The sequence below is a fragment of the Asterias rubens genome, chromosome 13, assembly GCF_902459465.1.
Source record: "Asterias rubens chromosome 13, eAstRub1.3, whole genome shotgun sequence".
NCBI classification, from domain to species: Eukaryota; Metazoa; Echinodermata; class Asteroidea; order Forcipulatida; family Asteriidae; genus Asterias; species Asterias rubens.
In genome coordinates this window covers 11,666,050-11,692,478 of record NC_047074.1, presented here as the reverse complement: position 1 = coordinate 11,692,478, position 26,429 = coordinate 11,666,050, and the positions used below count along the sequence as shown (strand labels likewise).

General features: G+C 39.2%; 2 protein-coding genes across 2 annotated transcripts; both read right to left on the bottom strand.

The window, feature by feature from the left end:
• Nucleotides 1-1,997: 1,997 nt before the first annotated feature.
• Nucleotides 1,998-16,214, bottom strand: LOC117298993 (autophagy-related protein 16-1-like). Its single transcript, XM_033782394.1, has 14 exons — nucleotides 16,074-16,214; nucleotides 15,051-15,165; nucleotides 12,000-12,102; nucleotides 10,965-11,038; nucleotides 9,905-9,995; nucleotides 9,156-9,388; nucleotides 8,781-8,871; nucleotides 6,797-6,902; nucleotides 6,069-6,217; nucleotides 4,891-5,011; nucleotides 3,951-4,065; nucleotides 3,631-3,783; nucleotides 3,257-3,403; nucleotides 1,998-2,335 (listed from the first exon to the last, which is right to left on the bottom strand). The coding sequence occupies exons 1-14, from the start codon at nucleotides 16,183-16,185 to the stop codon at nucleotides 2,242-2,244; spliced, it is 1,704 nt and encodes a 567-aa protein (XP_033638285.1). The 5' UTR covers nucleotides 16,186-16,214; the 3' UTR covers nucleotides 1,998-2,241.
• Nucleotides 16,215-18,670: 2,456 nt separating this feature from the next.
• LOC117298941 (thiamine transporter 2-like) lies at nucleotides 18,671-26,195 on the bottom strand. Its single transcript, XM_033782327.1, has 7 exons — nucleotides 26,058-26,195; nucleotides 24,527-24,593; nucleotides 23,660-24,004; nucleotides 21,730-22,423; nucleotides 20,982-21,174; nucleotides 19,899-20,040; nucleotides 18,671-19,408 (listed from the first exon to the last, which is right to left on the bottom strand). The coding sequence occupies exons 2-7, from the start codon at nucleotides 24,560-24,562 to the stop codon at nucleotides 19,175-19,177; spliced, it is 1,644 nt and encodes a 547-aa protein (XP_033638218.1). The 5' UTR covers nucleotides 24,563-24,593; nucleotides 26,058-26,195; the 3' UTR covers nucleotides 18,671-19,174.
• Between the last annotated feature and the right edge of the window lie 234 nt (nucleotides 26,196-26,429).

Here is a 26,429-nt window from a genome sequence, read left to right as displayed (position 1 = left end):
TCGAGGCCTGCTACTCGCCCAAAATAAGCCATTTTGAGGAATGGTGTGTACAATACTATGGCACTATTAGGTTTTGTAAATGTGTCTGTGTACACCCAAACCAGACAGTGCACACATATAGGCTAATCATCCTGACCCTCAACGCAACATATTCCTCACAACGGAGACAGTGGGCGGGAACCAACCACAAGTATCATCCACAGCCATTTTGGCTGGCAATCAAGGCCAAATTTCATATACATGTAAATGCTTATCCACACAAAACATCTTAGTGCAAAATAGTTTTGCTTATACAGGTGAAGAGCTCCAGACTAATGGCTGTCATAAATGTATGTAGTTTTTATTATTGGTTTTTAGCATATTTTTTATCAGCTGATATTTGTTGATCAAGAAGTTCTGCTGAACATACGTTTTATCATGGAGGAATAAATTAGATTCCTCCATGGTTTTATAAGGTAGCAGCTCCGTTTACACTACTGTGCGAGATGTTTATTTTAACACATATATGATAAATAATCACAGCCTTATGTATTTTGCAAGTGTTATTAAAGGGAAGGTACACGTTTGGTAATAGTCAAAGACCAGTCTTCTCACTTGGTGTATCCCAACATAAGCACATACATGTAATAACAAGCCTGTGAAAGTTTGAGCTCAATTGGTCGTCGCAGTTGCGAGATAATTATGGACGAAAAAACACCCTAGTCACACGAAGTTGTGTGCTTTCAGATGCTTGATTTCGAGACCTCAAATTCTAAATCTGAGGTCTCGCAATAACATTCGTGGAAAATTACTTCTTTCTCGAAAACTACACTACTTCAGAGGGAGCCGTTTCTCACAATGTTCTATACTATCAACCTCTCCCCATTGCTTGTTACCAAGTAAGTTGTTATGCTATTAATTATTTTGAGTAATTACCAATAGTGTCCAGTGCCTTTAAATGCAATTGCAGCATCTGTGGTACATTATGTAAAACACTCATTATAGATGATTTGGCATTGGAAGAAGTTATGCTTCGCTTTATTACCACATAATGGTTTACATGGCCTCCACGCAGCCATCTTGGATTTTAAACAATTTTAATTGGGACTTATGAGTTGGCAGGAAGACCAGTTGTGTTTGGGCTGTTAATAAATTATGTGCCAACTGGGATACATTTGATCACTAGGTGGCAGCAGACTTACCAGGTCAATTCATTTGCTCTAAAGCATCAATGCCCACTATGGAAAGTCTGTACATGTATTCAGATTTAAGTCCAATACAATTTCAGGCAATTGCTTTCGTTAAATACAAAAGTTTGCACCTTTTCTCATAAATAAAGACACACATTATTTAAAGCCAGTGGCCACTATTGGTAATTACTTAAAATAATTGTTAGCATAAAACCTTAATTGGTAACGAGTAATGGGGAGAGGGTGATAGTACAAAACATTGTGAGAAGAGGCTTCGTCTGAAGTGATGTAGTTTTCCCAGAAAGAAGTTACTTTCCACAATTTAGATTTAGAATTTCATGTCTCGAATTCAAGCATCTGAAAGCACTTAGTGTGACAAAGGTGTTTTTTCTTTCATTACTATCTCGCAACTTTAACCAATTGAGCTCAAATTTTCACAGGTTTGTTATTGTATGCATATGTTGAGATACACCAAGTGAGAAGACTGGTTTTTGATAATTACCAATAGTGTCCAGCGTCTTTAAACATTATGATGTAAGTGTTCAAAAGTCTGCATTGTTCCGCACTGGCAAGGCCAGAAACAAAATGATGCATGACAAGTACAGGTAAACATGATTTGTGTACACAAAGTCCAATATTATTTCCGATGTAAGTCGACATTACCTCCAAAGAGAGCTGGATGTGCCTCGACAATAATGTGTGTGAATTATGTTCAATCTTGAATGCAATAAAGTGTTTTGAGTTTAAATGTTTTTTTATAATTTTGTACCAAATAAAAAGGTTTATACAAGAACGCTTGTCAACTTGTTTTTGATTTTTTTTTTTTTAAATACATGCATTTTTTCCCAGCTTTGAATATTTGCTTGCCGAACGTTACAATCAATTTTATACATGTAGATTGATTCTTGCTTGTTAGAAAAAGTAAACCAAAAATCATAAATTATACAAACGTCAAAAGCAACAAAGTTGTTATTGAAATATGTTGCGTGATTTTTACGACCTGATTAATAAGATTATTATTTCGTCTTGCCTTATTTGCGAAGAATGATAGCTGCCCAGTAGAGGGTGCCCTTTAGAAGTCGGCCCACATGATCACCTTCTTGTTACGGTCGCAGCTCAATAATTTATTCCCTTGCGGATGCCATGTCACTGCTATGACTGGTGCACTGCAAACAAAGCAAAATTAAAAGTGTTACTGTCATGATCAGTCACACGGGGGTTGGAATAATAATAATAATATTTAAAAATTTAAAAAGTTTGAACAATTCTCTGCTTAATAACTATTACAATAATATCCTAGACTTTTAAGAACATGCTATAGCAATAAGGTAATCAAGTGGCTTGAAGAAAACACATTAAAAAATACTATCCCAAACAAAGTGATATAAAATAGTACATAATTAAGAAGTATCAACTAAAGAGTACAATGTATACCAAATCAAGAAGTACCGGTATCAACTAAAGAAGATATCTATTTAAGAAGTCTAATCTATAATTAAGAAGTATCAACTAAAGAATATGTCTATTTAAGAAGTCTAATTAAGAATACATGTATATCAAATTAAAAAGTACAAAATCAAGATTACAAGAATGTATCAAATAGGAGTGTTTCAAACAAAAAAAGTATCTAACCAAAGGTATCAAATCAAAAAGTATCAAAACAAGAATAAACAAATAAAAAATACTTCAAATCAAGAATGTACGATTCAAGAAGTATCAAACAAAAATATACCAAGAATTCATCAAATCAAAGATATATCAAATAAAGAAGCATTATTCAATCCAGAAATACAAAATTAAGAACACTTCAATTCAAGAAGTATCAAATCAAGAATATATATCAAGAATACATCAAAAAAGAAGCATTAAATAAAGAATATACATATCAAATAAAATCAAGAAGTATCAAATTAAGAAAGGAAAACAAAGAAAATACATGAATAATGGGGGATATACATCAGAAATAACAAAGAAAATCAAAAGCTGGAATGACCAGTTCTAGGCATTTCCTGCAAAGGACCAATACAGTTTATTTGGATTGAATTTAATTGAATTGATCTGGCTTTCAAGTAAAATGTCATACTCACTTATGTTCCTTTATCGTCTTTTCAAGCTTCATCGTCACCATACTCCATATATAAATAGCGCCATCTTGTGACCCGCAAGCTGCGTACTGTCCATCAGGACTCAACGACGCCCTGGTGTAATCTAAGAATACTTTAAACCCCTCAGCACTGTTGACCAAGAGAACAAAGTTGGTATTGTTTTTGGCAATTTTTTAATTTATTTTTTTCACAGAACTCGGGTAAAGTACTGAGTAGGCCCCTATACAGTGCTAACACAAATCGGTGTATATGGGTAAAAACCAAAATGAATATTCTCCATCCCTGATGCAAAATGTAAAGGAACATTACAGTAGGAGGGTTAAGAAAGCAATCAAATCGAAGCATCATATACTTACCAGACTGTTCCAGCCACCCTGTTCTGTCTGAGGTCAATGAACTTGAGAGAGTCGTCCTTTGAGCATGACAGGAGATACTGTCTGTCTGGACTCAACTCTAGCGACGTTATTTTACCTGAGAGTTCAAACTCATTTGCCCTCGCATCGCCTGACCTGAAAAATAAGAAGTTGGGGTCAAAGGTTGATTTTCGCTCCTAAGAATTCAGTGCCTTTAAAAATGCACACCGATGTAAGGGTAAAATTCACACCATGTTCTGTATCCCCGATTGAAAACTAACTTAAAAAAATATATATATAATAATGATTCCAAAAATACTCACCTTGTGTCCCAGAACCGTATTTTTTTATCGAAGTGGCCGCTGATGATATTCGTTCCCCTCCCGTCGCTCGTGACAAGATCATTGCAACTTGACCCGGCAAATATAGTTTTAATACCTGAAAGAAAGAAGTATCCGTTTTAAGAAGGACTCATTGATGAAACGAGGCAAAAGTATTTGTGATGCGATCAAGCGCAATGAGTCAATTGTCGACCCAGGTCATTCTCCACTTTTTTTTTTTTTTTTGAAAAGGGCACAATCTATGCTTTAATACTGTTTAAACCCCATGTTGATACCACCTTTGGTTCAAAAGTTGTGAAAGTAGCCTTGCTTAAAGATACAGGCGTCACAACTGGGACTCGAACCCACACTCTGCTGCTAAGAAACACCAGAGCTTGAGTCCAGAGCGCTTTACCACTGGACCATGACACGCACATGGTGTTACCGCAAACCTAACCTGACACGGATTTATTGTTCTCACAGGTTTTCCCACCGTTCGGCATTTACACCATTTCTGTGTTCTACAGGAATACCCGTTGTTGAGCAATGGATCAAAACATCACATTTTGATTAAATTGACAAGAGGTGTCATGGCCGAGCAGGTAAGAGCACCGAACCCAAGCTCGGGTGTTTCTGTTCAGCAGAGTGTGGGTTCGAATCCCGGTCGTGACACCTGTGTCCCTGAGAAAGACACTTTACTATAAATGCTTCTCTCCACCCAGGGGTAAATGGGTACCTGGAGGGCAGAGATGGTTCTTGTGATTGACTTAGCTTGGTGCACTACATATAAGGCTGTATACTCCCCAGGGAGCTGAGATGGTTTAAGAAATGAAAAGGCCAAGTGATCAGGGGTGATAATGTTGAAGGTACTTTGAGACACGGTTTATAAAGCGCTATATGAAACCTTATAATATTATTCTTATCGTGATGACAATAAACTCACATGCTCGACTCCGAAGATCCCAGATTTTGAGAGTTCTGTCATGACTTCCTGAAACCACTTTATTTGAATCACCTAAAAACCTCGCTGCTAGTACTTTACCGGCGTGACCTGTTAAAGTGTGCTGTGAAAAAAAAAAAAAAAAAAAAAAAAAACAACTTTGAACTACCCCAACGATAAATGATAAAGCTTTAAGCACAAGATGCAACATTAAAGGCACTGGACACTATTGGTAATTGCCAAAGACCAGTCTTCTCACTTGGTGTATCTCAACATGCATAAAATAACCTGTGAAAAATTTAATTAAATTGGTCGTCGAAGTTGCGAGAGAATAATGAAGGAAAAAACACCCTTGCCGCACAAGCTGTGTGCTTTCAGATGCTTGAATTTGAGACCTTTGAGACCTCTTCAAATTAAATTTTAATATATTTTAGTCAGAAATTACTTCTTTCTCAAAAACGACCTTATACTTCAGAGGGGGTTGTTTCTCACAATGTCTTATACCATCAACAGCTCTCCATTGCTCATTACCAAGTAAGTTTTTATGCTAAAAATGAATTTGAGTAATTACAAATCTAAGTGTCCAGTGCCTTTAAAGGTTTTTGATACCTTTTGTAGACCAAGTTTGTGCCCATGCCATGAATCCCTACTTGCAGTGAAAGAAGATGTATCATCTTCAACTGTAGAAGTTTCAGCTTCATTAGTCGTTAAGTCTAAAAATCACAGAACAATGTTTTTAGGAGAGTCGTTTAAATCTCGTGTACATGCTAAAATAGCTGTCTAGGCTTAGCAATTCAATTGTGAAAACGTCAACCAAATAATTATTGCCAGGTCTTCAGGCGCGGATCAAGGATTTTTTTAACAGGGGGGCACAACTTTGTAGTCATAATTTTTTATTTTTTGCTCAAAGAAATGTAAGGGGTGGGGTCCAGGGGCGAAACCCCGGTGGGGTTCCAGGGGGCGAAGTCCCCGGAAGCACTGAGCTTTTGGAGTTTTTGTGTCGAAAAATCAAGCCTTTTTTTTTTTTTTTTTTTTTTTTTTTACCCCGGGGCCTGTGCCTCCTGGCGCCCCCCCTGGATCCGCGCCTGGTCTTCCCAGGAAAATCATTAAGTGTGAAAGTGGTCTTGGGGTTAGGGTCAAGAAAGAGCAACAACAATTCTGAGATTGTAGCAACCACTCACCCGTAACCTATGGTCTTGTGCCCCCCATACTCTCGTTGCGAAATCGTTGGACGCTCCGAGTACAAACTGCTCCTGTTGATCAAAGTCTATGCACATGACGGCCGCGTTGCTCCCCGCTAAGCTGCCTTTAGCGTGACAGGACCCAGATACTAAAATCAAACAGGAAAAAAATTACTGTCATCAAAATATTTCAAGGGTTGACAGGTTGGGCGATAAATATCCAGCCGTCGATTTCACAAAACTCTTCCTAAATTAAGACTAATCATAGGATGAGTCCCAACCCTGCACTGTAGCATGCAGACCTTAAGATTAATCCTAAGTTAGGACGAGTTACTCGTCCTAACTTGAGATAAGACAAGTCCTAACTCTTTGTGAAATCGACCCCTGGGTAATACACTTTGCCGTAAAGTCAATGGACACCTTTGGTAATTGTCACAGACCAGTCTTCTCACTTGGTGTATCTCAAAATATGCATAAAATAATAAACCTGTGACAATTTGAGCTCACTTTGTTGTCAACGTTGCAAGCAAATAATGGAAGAAAACACACCCTCGTCACACAAGTTGTGTGCTTTCAAATGCTTGAATTTGAGAGCTGCTTCAAATACTTGAATGAGAAAGTACTTCTTAAGTGAGAAATAACAAAAGCATAGTTGCAAACTCGCAGGTAAACAGGTTTTAAGACACGACAATTGTTTCAATAACATTACTGTGAAAGATAAAACTCACTATTCATAAACTCCCATAGTTTGACTTTTCTGTCGTGCCCAGCAGTGGCAAACGTCCGCCCCGATGGACAGAATCTCACAGCGTTGACTTCACCATCATGTGCGTCCTGAAACAATCAAGATACATTAATAATACCCGACGGGCGTCTCAAAGCGCTTCCGACATTATTACCCCTGGTCACTGGGCCTTAATTCATTCATTAAACCATCTCAGCTACCTGGGGAGTATACAGCCTGTGCAACATTAATGCTAGAATGTGTGCTACTCGGCTAAATCGTTCACACGAACCATTTCTGCCCTCACAGGTACCCATTTACCATGTTTATCCCTGGGTGAAAAGAAGCAATTATAGTTAAGTGTCTTGCTCAGAGACACAAGTGTCACGACCGGGTTTCAGAGAGCTGCTTAAGCACAAACAATCTACTCGCGAGGTAGAGTTTGTTCTTTAGACTTAGAGAACTGTCTTTCTTTAATTCTACTACCGCGGAGTAGATTTATCGGATTGATTCGAGAGACTTCTCAGTTCTGAACATTCAACATAATGGGGGAAAAGTTTCTGTAATCAGGGAGACTTTTCAAACTTTGTTCAACAGAACATGGAAAGATTTGTTTATTCAGGGAACTTCGTGAAGAAATCAGCGAAAATGGCGGCTCTGGGTACAGTTTATTTTGGATGGTAACCTTATTCAGGTAAGCGTAATTTTAATGTGCTGAGTCAATTGGGTTAAAGTGTGGTAACTGGCGAAGTATCATACTATATTATGCACAACATCAAATATCCATGGAGTTGAATATGGCGGGGGGGGGGGGGGGAAGCCACAAGACTGCAGGACTTGTACATGGGTATGTTCAGACGTGGGGTTAAACTAGCCCTTAATCTGAGCACCGCCGGTGTCAAAAACATAAGTATCACTTAGTGCAAAATTGGCTTGCGTTCACACAGCGAGTTTATTCTTGCCAAGCGGACTAAACTAGCCCAAGAGGTTGGTTATTTGGTAATGCATCGGCGACCCCTACCATTGCTGGTTCCGGTTCGTTACATTGCGCATGCGTTTTCCCACAGTGTTTCGATCCGCTATCATCTCTCAGACCTCATGGTCATCATGTATTCCATCAATAAAATACGGCAAAATCACTTCAAATCCTTGGCCCCAGCACAAACGCAATTCTATTTGTGCCCGCTGAAGTTTACGATCCGCACTGCCCTCGATCATAAAAAAAACATTACACTTTGTTGAAAGCTTAAAATTGTCGTAAAACCTGGGCTAAGTTAGGCTAGTCCACCATTTTTAGTTTAGCCCAGCTCAGTGGGTCAAATTGACCCTCGCAGACCAGAATATTGCGTTCCCACAGAGGGTTAGTTTAGCACTTTTGGATTAAGGACTAGTTTAACCCCACGTCTGAATGTACCCCATGTAGCTCAAATTTAATACCGGAGCAAAATGCATTTTACAAGACCGGAATCAATATTAGTTGAACACGAACTAATAATAATAATAATAATAATATCGAAGTCCTATATAGCGCACGTATCTACCAAACAAGGTACTCAAGGCGCTGAGTATATACAAACTTTCAGAAAGATAGGTTATTGCAGTGATGAATTCTGAGACCCAATTATTTAGCACCTTATAAAGGGTTTACAAGGTGCTACGGCGCATTAAGCCGCCACAACCAGGAACACCAGGGCGAACCCCTTCTCTTTTCGATAAGTGCACTGGGTTCTTTTACATGCGGACCATTGGCTTTACGTCCCATCCGAAGGACGAAGCAATGGTTAAGTGTCTTGCTCAGGGACACAGTGTCACGGCTGGGGATTCGAACCCACACTCTGCTGATCAGAAACAAAGACAAGATCTATCTCAATTGTGTTGTGCAGTATGTACATGTACTTCAATATTCAACAGAACCCACACATTGCAGTAGTCCTGCAGTCTCTGCAGAGGCATGTGGATCGACAATTGGACGGATTTGCAATACTTACTAGTTGAAAGATGGCTTTGTCAGGTACTGAAGCACTGATGCAGATTCCAATAGGGGATGGCAACGTTGGTGAATTTGGAAATCGTGGTCCACTAGGAAGATAACAAAAAATGAACAAAATAAAAAATGATTCTCTATTTTTTAGCCGTTGAGAAAGACTCTGCTAGGGTTGAAACATCAGGCCATTAAAGGAACAGGTTGCCTTGGATCGGACGAGTTGGTCTATACAAAGCGTTTGAAACTGTTAGTTATAAAATGCATACATGTATGGATGGAAAGATGTTTTAAAAGTAGAATACAATGATCCACACAAATTTGCCTTTAAATTTACACTTAAAGAAAATAAAGAAAAGTTAACTGTGATGGAGAAACCTACCAGTCTTCCACTTCCACTTCTTTTTCCCTGGCCGCCTCCACCAGCTTCTTCTGGATCTCCTCTTGTTTCCTCTTCTGCCACGTCTCGTTCTCCTGGTTCATCTTGAGGGCGTCTTGCGACTTCTCCTTCATCCAGCGCATCACCAGATCGGTGTTCTCATCTCTCACTTTGCGTATCGTCTCCTCTGTGGTGCTGTACAGGAGCTGTAGCGTCTCGTATTCGTCCTTCAACATCTTTAAGATACAATAAGATTACAATTAGAAGATATGCCTTGAATATTGCATTTGAAGGTTTAACGACGCTGGACACTATTGGTAATAATAATTGTCAAAGACCAGTCTTCTCACTTGGTGTATCTCAACACACGCATAAAATAACAAACCTGTGAAAATTTGAACTCAATCGGTCGTCGAAGTTGCGATTAGATGGTTGATTTCGAGAACTCAAATTCTAAATCTGAGCTCTCAAAACCAAAAGCGTGGAACATTACTTCTTTCTCGAAAACCATTACTTCAGAGGGAGTCGTTTCTCACAATGTTTTACACTATCAATCTCTCCCCATTACTCTCAGATTTTAAGGTCCATTTCAAATCCTTGGTGCCCGGATTTGAAGGATGTTTTTCTTCCTTTTATTTACTCATCAAAGCAGTGACAAATTACAAAAGAATTAGTTAAAGACTTTGCAAATCAAACAGTCATAACAATTGTGAGATATAATAAAACGAGGAGAGAAGAAAGATTTCTCTTACGTCGTTAGCTTTCTGAAGTTCCATCAGAGCTACCTCCAGGTTCTTCAGCTCATCTTCGTAGGCGCTGATCTTGATTTCAGATTCTTGTAACCTGCAATATTCAATAATCAATACTAGTATTACTTAAGTTTTTATTTTGTTTCAAATCTTTGGACATAAGTCTTTGTTTGCAGGGGACGTCCAGGGTAAGGCAAAAGTAAAACAAAACTTTCACAAAATGGCACACATTTTTTTTAAGAAATATAGAAACGTACTAAGGCCTGATACTTCATAAACCTTGTGGAAGAGTCATTAAATGTTTATCATGTTGATAGCGTACCGGCTCATTCTGCGAATCTCATGACAGTGGGGATGTTCTTGTGAGATTGCTAGCTCCTGCGATACCACTGCCCTTGCGACCAAAATATGGAAGTTGCACACGTGGGCACTAACAATTTGTTTGGCAAAATATAGGAACATCGCGTTTTTCTTTATGGGGATGAGGGTGGTGTGGCGCAGACGCGTTGTACATCTGCTGAGTGCACATCTCTATGTTTGCCAACCAATAGTGTCTGTACGCATGCGTGAATGTTAAGGCCGGTTTATAGTCGGTCGCGCGATGGTCGGGCAATGGAAGTCTTGAAGCGCGATCATAAACAGACACAGTTTTTAGGCCTCAGCAATGACTATAAACTGTTTCGCGTATCAAGTTTTCCACCGCACGACCATCGCGCGACCGACTATAAACCGGCCCTAATTAGCATAATTTCATGGGAAGGATCTATAAACAATTTCCTCATAGAGATGCCTTTTACCAAGGAGAAAACGACTTATTCCCCACGCCCTTTCAAAAACAAAGCATCAATAACAAAAGTCATTTGTGTTATCAACCATGGGATTTCAACTTTGCAGTTTTACCTGTTACTGCAAAAAGGCACTTTTGTGGTAGCAAATTTGGAACATTTCATAAGGGCATCATGGCCAATACAAGGGGCAATAGAGGCCAAAGCCTGTAATTTTAAAGAGGAGCTTCAAATCTTGACGTGTACATGGTACACTGACTACAATCCAAGTTTAGTACCTCGTCTCTCTGAGTTGTAACTCCTTGTCTTTCTCTTGCACCAGTGCACTGAGGTCAATCAACTGTTGGGCATTCTGTACACACACAATATAAAGCGGGTCAAGTTAGAAAGTCAATACTCAAAGTCAATACTCAAATCACATTTTATTGGCTTGTTTCAAGTGTTATTTGTACGCATGTACATGTACTCATGGATGTTGGTTTGTTTGTTTGTCTGTTTGTTTGTTTGAATGATCTTCCCATCAAGGGAACTCGGCAAACTCCCACAAAGGGATATAAACACCAAGCTGGCAACAGCCAATCTCTCTCATACAAACATTGGTTTAACGTCTATAATTATGAAATACACAAAATCAAGAAATTGTGAATATGGTCATGGATCATACAATATCAATGCCAAATTGTTGTCGGAAGTTAACCATGGAATCTGAGAGGGGCCGAGTTGTTTTGGATTAACCACTTAGTACGTGTATTTTAAGCAGCTTGGGGTTGGTTACCGGGAAGTTGAGAATGTCTGAGGAATGGTCTCAGTATGCCTGATAAACAGGGGTAACAATGTTACAAAAGGTCTTTAAAAGAATGTGCTAAGAACAATTACTACTTGCGGAAGTGTTCTGGCCGAGCGGTTGAAAGCACCTAATTCAAACTCTGGTGTTTCTGATCAGCAGAGTGTGGGTTCGAATCCCCCAGTCGTGACACTTGTATCCTCAAGCAAGACACTTAACCATTGCTTCGTCCTTCCGACGGGACGTAAAACCGTTGGTCCTGTGTATTACACACGTAAAAGAACCCAGTGCACTTATAGAAAAGAGAAGGGGTTCGCCTCGGTGTTCCTGGCTGGATTGGCTGCATATTGCGTCACAGCACCTTGTAAACCTTTACATGGTGCTAAGGATTAGGTCTCATAACTCAAACTTCGTCCCACTCACTTTGCAGTACATGTAAATACTTGGCACTTTGTATCCCTTTGAAAAGGCGCGTTATAAATGAAGTGATTATTATTACTATTAATACACAAAGAAGTTCTAAGCCTACCTCTCCTCTTTTGCGATGCAAATCAGTCAGTTCTTCCTGGACTTTGTATAATTTCTGCTCCAGCGCTTGGGTCTTCTCTCCTTTCGTTCCTGAGTTGCCAGCCCTATTAAAAAACAAACACGAAGTAACTACATGACTTTCGCTCTTGAATTGAAGGGGTACAGCAATTTTGCTCTTGAGGAAACTTTGAATTGGTAAACAGAAAAACCACAGGGCACTAGGGCAATTGCTGTGGTTGCCGCTGGTTGTTTCGAGGCCTGCATGATACATGTAAAACTTGGAAGGTCTTGGGTTCGAATCCCACGCAGAAATGAGTATTTAACTCAGACATGTCAGAAAGTATGGCGGAAAGTACAGTATCTCGGATGGGCTTTGATGAATGGGAAAATTCCTGAAAAAAAAAGTATCTTGGGCCCTCGATACTTACATTATTCTAATAATAACAATAAAAATAGTTGTTTTTTAAATAGCGCTTTATACACCAGAAGGGCTTCTCAAAGCGCGTTCACATTATTGCTTATCACACAGAGTTGTGTGCTTTCAGATGCTTGATTTCGGGACCTCAAAATCTAATTTTGAGGTCTCAAAATCAAATTCGTGGAAAAATACTTCTTTCTCAAAAACTACGTTTTCTCACAATGTTCTATACTACTACATACGTATTATTTAACAGCTCTCCATTGTAAGTTTTTATTCTAACAACTATTTTGAGTAATTACCAATAGTGTCCACTGCCTTGAATAATAGACTATTACAAATACATTTGTACAATACAAATCATAACTTTCTGAATTTTCCAACTGGGCAAATTAAGAATTCGGACTAAAGTAGAAAGAATATCATCCCAGACCGTACTCTGTGTCAGTGAATTCCACTCAGATGGAGCGGGCGCAGGTATAAATAACATCTTTGATTCAAAGAAAATAATATTTACATTCAAAGTAAAAACGAAACACGCTTCAAGTTCATGTTTATAAAACATCTCTACTTCCTTGATCATATTGAACTGATTAAATGTAATTCATTTCCTACAGCCTAATTTCCTGCTGAAAATAACAGAATACAAAGAAAGGAAAAGCTCTGCGAAATCTTTTAATTCTGTGTAAAATTCCTTTTTTGGTTGGAAATGGAATATGCGACTGGGAAAATGTCTTTAAAAATAATAATAACAGAATAATAATAATAATATTGGAAGTCTTATATAGCGCATGTATCTACCAAACAAGGTACTCAAGGCGCTGAGTATATACAAACTTTCAGAGAGATAGGTTATTGCAGTGATGAATTTTGAGACCCAATTATTTGGCACATTATAAGGGTTTACAATGCCTGGAATTATATGAAAACGGGGACTTCCATGGGAAAAATCTTTAAAGGGAAGGTACACGTTTGGTAATTACTCAAAACAAATATTAACTTTAAAACTGACTTGGTAACTAGCATTGGGAGCTGTTGATAGTATAAAACATTGTGGGAAACGACTCCCTCTGAAGTAGTGTAGTTTTTGAGAAAGAGGTAATTTCTCACTAAAATAACAAAAGACTTCTAGCTAGTAGTATTTTATTCCTATCTGAATCACACAAATTCGTCCAACAAGGGTTTTTTTCTCATCATTTTCTCGCAACTTTGATGACCGATTGAGCCCAAATTTTCACAGGCTTGTTATCGTATGCTTATGATGGGATACACCAAGTGAGAATAATAGACTGTCCATGCCCATTTGCTATGTGTGTGGTGAAAACGCACACAGCACACAGTCAACCCTCCTACTGTCTAAACATTCATTATCAATGATCATCGTCCACTGAGGTTTAAGAATGATGAGTGCCTACACATTAACACTACCCATGCCAGCAGGCCTCCAATGTTATACTATGTGGTAAATTAAAGTCCAATGTCAACCCTCCTACTTTGTGACCCTTCAATTTCATCAACTCTTTTTGAATGATAGATGATCTATGCCAACTTGCAATCAAGTCGAGAATGCATCAGTTCACAGTCAACCCTCCTACTATTTGACCATTCAATATCAGCCACTGTGGTTTTCAATGATAGAAGATATACATGTATGTATAATGCCAACTTGCAATCAAGTCGAGAATGCATTTAAAGTTCACAGTCAACCCTCCTACTGTTTGACCATTCAATATCAGCCAACTGTGGTTTTGAGTGATAGCAGGTCTGTGCCAACTTGCAATCAAGTTGGGGATGCATACGTACAGTACACATTCAACCCTCCTACCATGTGATCATTCAATATCACCTACATGTACTGTAGCTTTAAATGATACATGTAGGTGAACTATGCCAACTTGCAATCAAGTGGGGAATGCATGCAGTACACAGTCAACCCTCCTACTGTTTGACCATTCAGTAGCTTTGAATGATAGATGAACTACGCCAACTTGCAATCAAGTGGGGAATGCATACATACAGTACACAGTCAACCCTCCTACTGTTTGACCATTCATTATCAGCCACTGTGGCTTTGAATGATAGGTGAACTACATGTATGCCAACTTGCAATTAAGTGGGGAATGCATAGAGTACACAGTCATCCCTCTTACTCTTACAATATCACCCACTGTGGTTTTAAATGATTTAATCTATGCCAGCATGCAATGTGGTGAATGCATTGTAGTCTACAAAGTGCATGTAGAGCAAGTTCGAGTGCGCACAATGGTTTTAAACTAAAGGTTGACCATTTGCACTCAAACCCAGGCTGGTTGACCATTGGTGGACTACTGTGGTCTACCATTTGGAACCAGTCTCTAGCCCATGGTTTCTTCACGGGTCCCAACAGCATGTTCCATTCTAACAAAGCACAAAGGGGAGCCAGTGACACTATCGCGAACAGACGAAAGGTTGACTAGACTTCCAAATGAGTCGTTCGAGTGAGTGCATCACTGCGCATGTACGTTGCTGGTCAACCACGGGTCGACTAAGTGTGCCGACTCGAACTTGCTCATGGTTTCTAGTGGTTGGTCAACTGACCTCAATGGCAATAATGAGCTGAACAGTAGGAGGGTTAACCTGTGCACCAAGACTTACCCTGATTGGACTTTGATCTGTAGCTCTGCATTCTCCTGTTTGAGTTTTTCTACCTGTATCTGCAGCTGGATGTTTTGAGTTCGTGACAAATCGAGGTTGCTGAAAAGTTTATTATCTGTTGGGAGAGTTGTAAAACATTATTTTCGAGAAGGCTACTCTGTGGAAACTTAGACACATTTCTTCTCATTGAAGGTAAGTAAAGACTTAGTGGTCTCTACCTTCCCGTCAAGGGAACTCCGCAAACTTCAACAAGGGGATATAAACACCAAGCTAGCAACAGAAAATGTTGCAGTGCTGCGGCACGTGCGCGCCATGCCATGATGATGAGTGAACGGCAGGCAATGTAAACGACAGCGTGCACGCACTGCCTTGTAACACCCCTTTCACAGAATGGTTTAGTCCAACAACAAAATAAATCGTTTGCAAAGCGATGCGACAAGTTCAAAATAAAAACCTGGGAATTCGCTCAGGGATTTGGTAAGTTTTTGTCCTTTTTCTTCAAAAATTCTCAATCGACAATGGTGTTTTGACTTTGAGTGTTCATTTATACAATGAGGATTAAGTTCGTGCCCTTACCTTAGAAATTGTGTCATGATTTTTGAAAGTGGTAAAAATGGGGCAAATCTGGTGACTAGCTGTCGAAATTATATACGTGTTGGACATCAGATTGTCATTTGCCGATCAAAAAAATCTCCTAAATAACCCTCCGGCCTTGCGGCCGTCGGGAGGAGGGTTACATTATCGCAACTTCTCATAACACTGGTGTGATGTTCCATTAGGACGTTGCCGACTATATTATTTAGATTCAGATTCAGATAGAACTTTAGAAGTAGTAGACTAGTACTGTAGTAGACCTACAATACATGTAACAATAACAATCATGGCGAAAGAAAATGGCACTGCCTACCCGATGTGTTTGTTTTGGTAAACTTAAGAATTTTATTTTTAGAAACATTCAATATTTTCAACGACCTCGACGTGAAGAAGACAACACAAGAGACAGCAGCTACGCTACGGACTTACGTGATTCGAATACTGCTTTACATTTGCCCGATTCTCGTTCATTTCTCTTTTTTATCTGATCCAAAACAACAGCTTTCCAATCGACGGTCGGAGAGTCCATGGTAGTCGCCATGTTGTGTTGATGCAACTTTTTTCCCAGAGATTTTATTATCGAGTGCACTATTTTTAACCCTTTACAATCTGAACAGCGCCCTCTTGTGTTATGTCAAGTCTATGGCCCTTTTCGAAACGACTAGATTTGGCTTTGGATTCGGCTCAGGCTAACTTGGCCCCGCCGGCATGATTTGACAATGCGCGTGCTTTGGGTGTGATGAGAGAAAGGAGCCTCAAGCCGAATCCAAAGTCGAGGCCGTGGTTTCGAAAAGGGCCTATGCGTCATTCTTTCCGGTGTTTAGTGGAAAACTCCTAGACCACTACCTCCATGATCATAGAGACCAACTCTACTCACCCTGTTCGACGTTTATTGTTTTCAAAATAATTTATGTTTCTTTTTTGTTATCAATCTAATCTTTGGCAGGTTCATGGAGGCCCATTGCAAAATGAAAAACTTTAAAAAATAAATTTGATTGAAAGAGTTCAAGATTTCATCACCACCATCTTTAGATCATGGCAGTAGATTCTCCCCCACCCTGGTCGCCCTGTCTCTGTCCCAAATTATGGCAAATAAACCGAGTAAAACTTTTTCTGTTAGCGCCCTCTTGAGAATAATTCTCCTCCAATCCTTGATAATTCCCATGGGGGGAAAGAAAGATGATCCCCTGATGCAATCCCATAAGTATTGCCCCTTTTCAAACTCCCTTATATCAGTTTTTAAAGTTAATTTCTGTCAGCTCCCATCACAGTATAAAGCCAATTGCCCTAACAAGTGAAATCTTGGTTGATAAAACAATACCCTCATCAGCTGTAAATAAATGATAACAAAGGTGCAATTGGAGAGTAAAACTTCGAGGCAAAAATAGATTTATTAATTTCTTGATTACAAAAATACATGTTTGATCTAAAAAATAGTTAACAATTGCGTTATAATAACACTGTAGACACAATGCTTGCACTTTTGTGTACATAAGATAATTATTATGTAATTAATCATGAGAAGTTCTTTAAAAGCGTCTTAGCCTTAACCAAACTTGAGGACCTCTTCAACCCGCTATTAAGTCTTTATCAAAAACAAAAACAAAAACACACAAGTTCTGAATATTAATTTTGTTGTTGTACCATTATAAGTCGAAGTAAATGCTACGTTTTGCAGAGTTTTTTATTTGCCATCATTAGTTTGACCTTACTCTATGGTTTGACCAGCCTTTGGCAGAGTTGATACCAGTTTTCCCGTGTGGTTTACAAATTGATACTTTGTGTGTACATGTACGTGTAATGGCAAGGCTCCCCACTATATTTCTGAACTGCTTCAAGTTTACACTCCATCAAGGAATCTTCGATCAAGTTCTATGCTTCTCCTCATTGAACCCAAGTCTCGACACTCATGGGGTGACAGGTCTTTTTCTTCAGCCGCGCCACGCATCTGGAACTCTCTATCACTTAATCTTCGATCTTGTCTTTGTACTGCAAAATTCAAGTCTCTTCTCAAAACTTATCTTATGTCACAGGTTTTCAATGACTAATTTTGTTGTGTCTGTTTTTCTTTGTGTTGTGTTTTGTTTTTGTTTTGTTTTTGGTTTTACTGCGCCTTGAACACCCAGCAGGGTGGATATGTGCGCATTACAAGTCTTATTATTATTATTATTATTATTATTATTATTACCATTACACCCGATGTCATGGACTCGTGGTCAGTGTGTAGGCCTACATTTATCTAATCCTACCTCCGTGGCGATACTGTAAGGGATAAGGTTGACACTGTGTGAAATCTTTCCAATTCCATTTTATTAATTTTTGTTTCAAAACGAAAAATGTTGTCATGGGGAGGGATAGGAGAGCTCAAGCCCATTATAGACTTGATTAATTCAAGTATGAGATCGCGGTTATTGGATCGGGTAGGTCTACGCAAATTTATCCCATATAAAAAATTAATAAAATTAGCTACAAACTCAACCCATAAACTCACAATCCCTCGAGTTTTACATAAGGGCAGGGGACCAATTCTCTTCTCAGCTGCTCTTCCCCGATGTTGGAACTCTCTCTCTACAAATCACAACGACTCACTCCAGACCTTTAAGTGTAAATTAAAAACCCATCTGTCATGTCTGTTCTCTTCTCACCCTAAAAAAGACAATTTTGTAGCATTCTTTAGCAGCTCGTTGTATCGCTGAAAAAATGTCCTTTATATAAGTCTTACTTAAAGGAACATTCAACAGAATTGGTTTTTGCTAACAAAACAGTTGCTGGCAGTGTAAGCACTATCCACCATATACATTAACTGACAAACCTGTATAAGTTTAAGATCGATCGGCCATCTGGGTCAAGTGGGAATGGTGAAAAACCGCTTAAAAATTTTGCATTGCATTGATGCCAAAACAAAAAATGAATAAAACGCTCACTGAGCGATAAACTCCAAACGCGAAGTTAGATTAATTATTTCTCACCAAAAATATTTTCATTATTTCAGACAGAAATATTTCAAGGGAATTTTTCTACTATCATCATCATTTGACCATGTAAGTTTTATGTAAATCTGTGATCTTCACAATTTTTGTTTCTTACCAATTCTGTACTGTAGTATCCTTGCACTACACACTAACACTGTAGAGCTACCCAATCTATAGACATGTGTTTCTCATCCACATTCCAATATCATGATCCAACTAATGAAAATGCATATAGAGACCACCACCCCATGCAGTGATTGTACCCTTGAAACAGTAGCCCATTGTTAAGTATATATCTAACATTGTATGTGTACTATATAAGCAAGACGTGTGAGACACAATAAACCAAGCAAGCATCAAAGCAACAGCTCTTGTAGAACTCAAGACATTACATGTACGTTCCTTTAAATTGTTACAATAGAATTACCAGTAATTGCAAACAACTTACCAACCACAAGGATTGATGGTATAAATGAAAACATCAGTTATGGCCTGATGTTTCTACCATAGCAGAGTCTTTCTTGAAGGCTAATATTATATATTACCATCGCTCCAATGTTACAAATCACTATCGTGTTCACTCTCATTTTGAAACTGCTTGTACCGTGTGGAGACTCCACCAGCCTCAACAGGCACCACGGGGAGATCCTGCCGCGGGTTCCCCGCTGCGAGTCGCCCCATCTCTCGGCGGGCTCGCCACGCTGCTCCCCATCCGTAAGCTGTGATGGTGTACACTGCCTTGAAGCAGAAGGCGCAGCCTAGAACGAAGAAGTAGCCTCCGTATATCACAAACTGATTGACAGGTCAGAAAGAACAACATTTTATTAAAAAGTTGCATAAAGGCTACAAACATGGTTAATGACTTGATACCTGGAACAGGTCTGAGTCTACATTGCCTCTGTTGCCCTTGATCTTGGCCTTGCTTCCCTTACAGATTAAAAAACAAAAATCCAATGGAGATTGGCTACACCGAAACAGATCAAAGGTCAAACAGGCAATGTCTTCTGTTGCCCATATGTCTCACATCAGCCGTCGATTTCAACAAACACTTCATAACTAAGGATTAATCTTAGGACCAAGAGCATGCAAACCTAAGATTACTCCTGAGTCAGGACGAAATAGGATTAATCCTAGCGTTTCGTGAAATCAGCTGCAGTTTCCTTAACTACTTTAAAGACGGTCAATACAACAACATTTGAAATCTTCAAGTGTAATGTCTTTGCTAAACTGCCATTTGGAAGATGAACATGCAAAGGAAATGTCAGCTCATATTATTTCTTACTTGCGTGTCTGCAGGTGTGTTCAGTGTCCTAGAGTCCACCACAACGAAGGTAAGTATTGAGCCAAGAACCATAGCAATGAACATATTTAATCCAAAGACTAGAGCATAGCGCTCAACGGCAAGATACTTAGCAATCTGGTACCTAGAAAGAAACAAAATCAGTTTAGCAATGAATTTCAGTCAACCAACTACCAGTTAAACTGCAACAAGCCAGGTTACATGTACTTAAAGCCATTGGACACTTTCGGTAAACAGTATTTTCCAAAGGCCCACACTTCGTGTATCACAACTTATATATAAAAATAACAAACCTGTGAAAATTTAGGCTCAATCGGTCACCGGAGTCGGGAGAAAATAACGGGAAAACCCACCCTTGTTTCCGCACGTTTCGCCGTGTCATGACATGTGTTTAAAATAAATCCGTAATTCTCGATATCGAGAACTGATATTGTTTTAGTGTTTTCTCAAAAAGTAAAGCATTTCCTGGAATAATATTTCAAGAGAAGTCTTTCAACAAATTTTTGTTTCCGTTCCGAAAGTGTTCAATGGCTTTAACTAAGCAGCATCTAGCAACAGAGTCCAGGATCCTCCTGAAGATGATCAGAGCATACAGGGCCTAATTTCATGGCTCTGCTTACCGTAAGCACAGAATCGGCGCTTACGGAAGCAGGGAATTCTGTGCTTACGGCAAGCGTACTTCAAGGGTTAGCGGCGAATTTTAGCTTCTGTGCATGCGTACTCCATGTTACTAGGCATTCTACGCTTACAAGGCTAGCGCAGAAATTCGGCGCTTGCACGTAAGCGGGGAATCCTGATCGTAAGCGCAGAATTCGGCGGTAAGCAGAGCCATAAAATTGGGCCCTGATCAATACCTTGACTTATCAACCACCATTTTTTCAGCAACACTCCTTAAAAAGGAAATTCTGGTACACTCACAGTCAGAAAACAGATTCACAAGTTCACAAGTTCTCCAGTTGTTCTTTTAGTGTTGATTAACGTTTTTGTTTTTCTGTGTCAACAAAATATTTACCTAAATCTAGATTCAAAAAGATATTTTTTACCGAACATCAAACTCAGTCTTACGTTGCTATGGTAATCACTAATTGATAGGAAGACCGGAAGACAATGTAGAGGACGTAGCACAGCCAGATGTTACCGGTCACTCCCATGGCAACAAGGATGGCAGCGTCTAAGAGGGAGACCACACCTAGCAACAGCTCTCCAAACAGACGCCAGTCCATCTGTACAAACATAATCAGGAAGGCAGAAAGAGCTCCTGGAATAAAAGAAACATTTACCAGATATTAATGTGGTCTTTCTTGTATGAATTTAAGTTTAAAGTGTTTGGGTATCTTGTTGTATTTATCACAAAAGACCAATGGCTACAGATTTTCATTAAACTTACATGGTTGAAAGATAATGATGGTAGAAAGCTTCCCTTAAAGTATTACTTGCTAAGACGATGTAGTTTTTTGATAGAGTAATACAATGTCACGAGAATGATTTCCGTCTCACTTCTATCTCAAATCTACGGATTTACGAGACTCTCCTGAAAACATTGCTCTGTGTTTGTTGACAACTTGTTGACTAATGAAGCAGAAACTTCAACAGGTAATTTATACTACATACTTCTTTATTCACACAGTGAGTAGGGATTCATGTCATGGCCAAGAACTACAAAAGGTATCAAAACCCTGTTCGACGAAGTGTCACAGCCTATAGACATTTATCAATGCCATAGATCGACCGTATGATGCTTGGTCATGAAGAGCAGCATGGTTTCACTTCACTGCAAGTGTAAACTGTAATGCATTTAGGCCTTTGCCCTTACCCGTTAGCGTTGTGATGGCTTCAACGGCCCCATTGTACAGATCGGTATCCAAGTCGCTGTTCCCAGGTTTCTTATAAATGATCTCCCACAAGTTCTGTATATAGTTCCCGACCTGGTAGTCGCCGCACGTGGCAAACGCCCACCACAGTGACCACTTCAACAGATGAAAATCCCCGTAACAATTCTTAAAATCACTCCACATCGGAGCGAAATTCACCCAGCAACAGTCCCGGAAAGCCCGGCAGGACATTGAACAACGCCCACTGGACCTCTCCAAACTTGTTGATGTCTCTTGGTGAGGATTCGAACCACTCTCAGTCTCCTCTCTTGGCTGTTGCGCATGTTGTGCGTCATCACTTTTGCTATCTTCAGAAGATATCCTATTCGCATCCCTAGACTTGTCTCTGTCCTCCTCCGCTCCTCTGTGGAAATACAACGTCTGTCTGACGTTGGGGAGCGCAAGAGCAACGAACAGCGAGCAGAACACACTCACCATCGAAATGACGTTGAGTCCGTAGTATGACGTCACTTTCAACGAGATGAGAAGTTGACCGAGCGCGCCGGCGATGAACTTGCCCGTCAGGATGGCGCTCCGAGTGTAGCTGGAGACTTGCTGAAATTTCTCTCTTGGTACGGCGGCAAAGATGTAGGCGTAGTAAGCGATTTCGGTGGCAGTGGCGAATCCATACAGGAACTATTTTGACAAAAGCAAGCGAGAAAAAAAACATAATTTGCAGATATCAGGAACTTTTTAGTGTCCAAATTATTATTTTCACCACAAGGTTAAAAATTACATTTTTTACTGAATATATTATTGAATCACTGCAAGTTTAATTTGCAAAAAAGACCTTAAACATTAATTCTCGGGTGAAATTGATGAGAAATGGTTGGAGAATTAATAAAAATTGTTATATCCTTGAGTCAGAGTGTTCATTTATTAATTCAATTGATACTGATTCAGGCTGTTGGGTTATAATTGGAAACCCTGGCAAGCGATCTGATTGGTAAGACATCAGAAGCAGGGCAAAGAGCGTAGGTGAGGTGTGTCTGAAACGGTGACATTAGCTACAGAGCTAAGCTAGATTGAGCGCGTCTGCCTATTCTTCAACACTGGCAGACGCGCTGATCTTGCAGCAGCTGTAGCTGAAGTCGCCGTTTTGGACACGGTTTCCCACACGAGTGATAAGCTTGTAAATTCCTTCAAAGAAATCGGAACAAAATGATAACAGTGCTAACCAAAATAATATATTTTTTATCCCAACGCAAATATTGTTATAGATGTCTTTTTTAACAATTATTAATAAATACCTTGGACGGTTTCAATTCTCTGATTGGTCAAAACCCGGTCACGTGTGGGAGTGTTAACGGTCGGTATAAAGACCGGCTTTGGAAAATAGCGAATAAGTGGCCCCTAAATCATCATACATTGCGTTGCACCGTATCGCATGCTTATTTTATCCATGTTAGTTTCATTGCAACTTCGCCCACTTGCTGCACAAAGAACAGCTATCGTCCAATCATTTACCTCCTTTGACCCCAGTGAAGGCGCTGAAAAGACCATTATTTAAAAGAGTCACTGGTCTCAAAGATCAGTAATGTGATTAACGCACAAAAGAGATGGGAAACATCAAAAGCTCAAATATGGCCCCTGAACTTGTCTGGAAGTATCGCCGAGAGAAAAGTCACAAAATTAGGACAGTTTTAGCCGTTTAATTCACTAAAAAAGGATTTATTAATGGGAATAACAGTGTTCGGACCCGGTCTTCACTGCGTGGTAATGACCTTGGTTGGTGGCTGGCGCTGTTAACGGACCTCGCCTTCGGCTCGGCCTTCGGCTCGGTCCGTTACCAACGCCAGCCACCAACCGGTCATTACCATGCAGTGAAGACCGGGTCCTCGCACTGTTATTCCCTAAATAAAATCAACAAACCTGCATGAATATCATTTGCAAGACCCCTTCACCCCAGAGCAGTATGCCCCATGTCCCGATGAAAGTCAACCCTTCGAACACCACGACCGGTTTGTACCTCAGCGCATCGGTGAAGAGAAAAACCGGCACGAGGGCAACCATGTACGAGTAGGTCCAGTAGGGGTACACCACATTGTCCAGGTCACCCTCGCTGATGTTCTTCACCTTGATGAGATACGGGGTGAGGAAGGGTTCGGACGGCCTCATGGCTTTGAAGAAACCGTAGAGACAGATAAGCGCTGTTGCAAGGATCCATCGCTTTGGGTGTCGATAGGTGTACCAGGCACATGCTGAAGAGTGGCAACTCTAGAAATGTGAGGGAAGAGTGAAATTGGTGCTTTATGGTTGGAATGGAATGCATCTTTAAAGTAAAACGACATCGATTTGAAAAAGTACTCATGTCAATCATCAATATACATCAAATATAACTGACATTTAATAACTTCATCCAATCATGGAGCAAGTCTAGTTTATTGCTCCATGATCCAATTGGTCACGTTTGACAACAAAATATATATTTTTTCTTCTATGTTGTCAGTATTTATACAAGATCTGTCTGACATCTTCAATCAATCAACACCGTTTGCTCTAGTTTTGTCTCAGCAGTCAACAAGGACACACACATTTAATTTAAACAGGTCAATGAAACTATTATATTCCTACCCAACAAATCATCATTTTAATTAAAAAATTAAAATTACCGCCACTGTCAATATCTAATTTCTCTTGGCAAATCCTGAGTCTTCCCTAATAATGGCTTTATTCCTACACTTACATGTTTTTAACATTAATTTAATAAAGATTGATAATTTATTTTTAAAAACTCACCACGTTTGCCCATCCTCTTCTCACGACATCAACCATGCTGCTGTCTTGGTGCCTTTCTACAATAAGTCTGATAACAAAAACAGAATTGTAAAATCCTGAAGAATAGTTATCATTACTTGATCTCATCTCATCAACTTAAATCAATCGATTTGTATAGTTCTTATCTGTGTCACGTTACATCTGGTTTTGTTTGTTGAACGTGATGGTTTGTTTAAGTTTTAATATGTATAGAAAGTCAATGAACTTTGTGCTGAAAATAACAATAGTGTGACAGACTTACTTATTTACACAAAGTGGTCTGCAAGTTCTACGACTAAGTTAATTTATCAAATCACAAACTTTGTCTCAACAGACAATGTTAAACCAATCGGACGACCATTAGTTTAATGACCCTGGCAAGATACAAGAAATTATGTTTGCACAATCTTTATAAAAATAAAAAATGATTAACTTGTTAGTTTATTCTACAAAGATCTTACACACAAAGTCAGCAATCAGCATTTATAATTAGTTATCACACCACAGTTCAAAGTTAAGTTAATAAAGTGCAACAGCTGAAACAAAAAATGTGCAACGATAAAGAAGGGAAGATGCCTTACTAAAAGTTTGTAAATTGTAGGTTCTTTACGCCAATTGGGTCATTCGGTGTCAATTCAACACGCTTTTGGACCTGACCATGTCCATCACAGATTGAAACGAAATGCGGTGTGCTAATTGGACTCCCTGATCAAACCATAGAGCAAGGAATCAAACGAACCCCAAGATCCTAAATTTTACGTCATTCATTATTCATTATTTTTTTAGACATAGGTTAACAAACTGTTGATGTAATGACCTGCTATGTTTGAAGGACAATCATGTCTCAATACAACGTAAAGCACCTACAGAGATATCGTTCACAAAAACATTATTCTATAGTGAGTGAATTCGCAAGTGAGTTGAGCAGAGTTGAGCTGCTGCAAATTATTTGTTGCGTATTTGAGACGTTAACATTCGCTTCGCAATCAATCACATTCGCAGAAGTATGAACCGGGCTTAAGTCCATTTGCGCAATGTTTATGTCGCAAGTTGCTCCATAAATGTTGCGCAAGTGGACTTACGCAGTTGCGTAAAGTTTTGTGAAATCGTCTGCAGGTGGTTCAGACAACTTAAACTACCAAGTTGAAGTACACCGTCAGTTTTTAATATTAATAATTATACCAATTAATATAATAGTAGCAATCCTGCCTGCTGAATGATTGATATTTTATTTTTAATTTGTGATAAAATTAAAAACCAATATTATAATGGACATTTCTAAAAATTACAACAACAATTTGAATAACACATCTGTGATCTCGCATCTCATATTTTTTTAGAACAAGTCTTAGAACAAGAACAAACAATAAACATCAATTCAATCAATTATTTTTATAGGCCTATAAAAAATTTTTTTTTATATTCAATTCAAAATTTCAATTTCAATTTTGTCAAGACATTTTATTTTTAATTTTATTTCGCAATTCTAAATTATTCTGTATTGATTTCATACCTTAGCAGGGCAATTTCATTTTGCTTGTGGCGTTGGGTTCCTCGCTGCACACACAATTTATCCACACCAAGTACCAAATGAATGATATTTAATAGGAATAGGATGAACTACAAACAATAATACATGACACCTTGCAAATGCAGCAAACGCACACCCACATTAAGGATCCGGCATCATGTGACTTATCACGTGAGCAGGCCAACCTTTAGACAGCCTCGTAAGCATTAATATCGCCCCTACATATACAACCCAAGCGCGACAATGCTATACCTGCGAAAAAGGTTGAATTCGAACGAAATGCGTTTGTTTGCTGGTGTACATCCGGGACATGTAGGAACTGCCCGCCTTAAAAACCCGCCTTCCTGAGACAAG

Bases quoted from the DNA above. Each gene is read 5' to 3' on its own strand.
- LOC117298993 (XM_033782394.1), bottom strand. From the start codon at position 16,185: ATGGCGACTACCATGGACTCTCCGACCGTCGATTGGAAAGCTGTTGTT. The intron at 15,166-16,073 runs GTAAGTCCGTAG...CTCTCCCAACAG, and splicing joins TAAAGCAGTATTCGAATCAC to ATAATAAACTTTTCAGCAAC. The intron at 3,404-3,630 runs GTAAGTATATGA...CTTGGTCAACAG, and splicing joins AGGGTGGCTGGAACAGTCTG to TGCTGAGGGGTTTAAAGTAT.
- LOC117298941 (XM_033782327.1), bottom strand. From the start codon at position 24,562: ATGGTTGATGTCGTGAGAAGAGGATGGGCAAACGTG. The intron at 21,175-21,729 runs GTAAGGGCAAAG...CTTTTATTCCAG, and splicing joins AGCCATCACAACGCTAACGG to GAGCTCTTTCTGCCTTCCTG. The intron at 19,409-19,898 runs GTAAGAAATAAT...CCTGTCAATCAG, and splicing joins ACACACCTGCAGACACGCAA to TTTGTGATATACGGAGGCTA.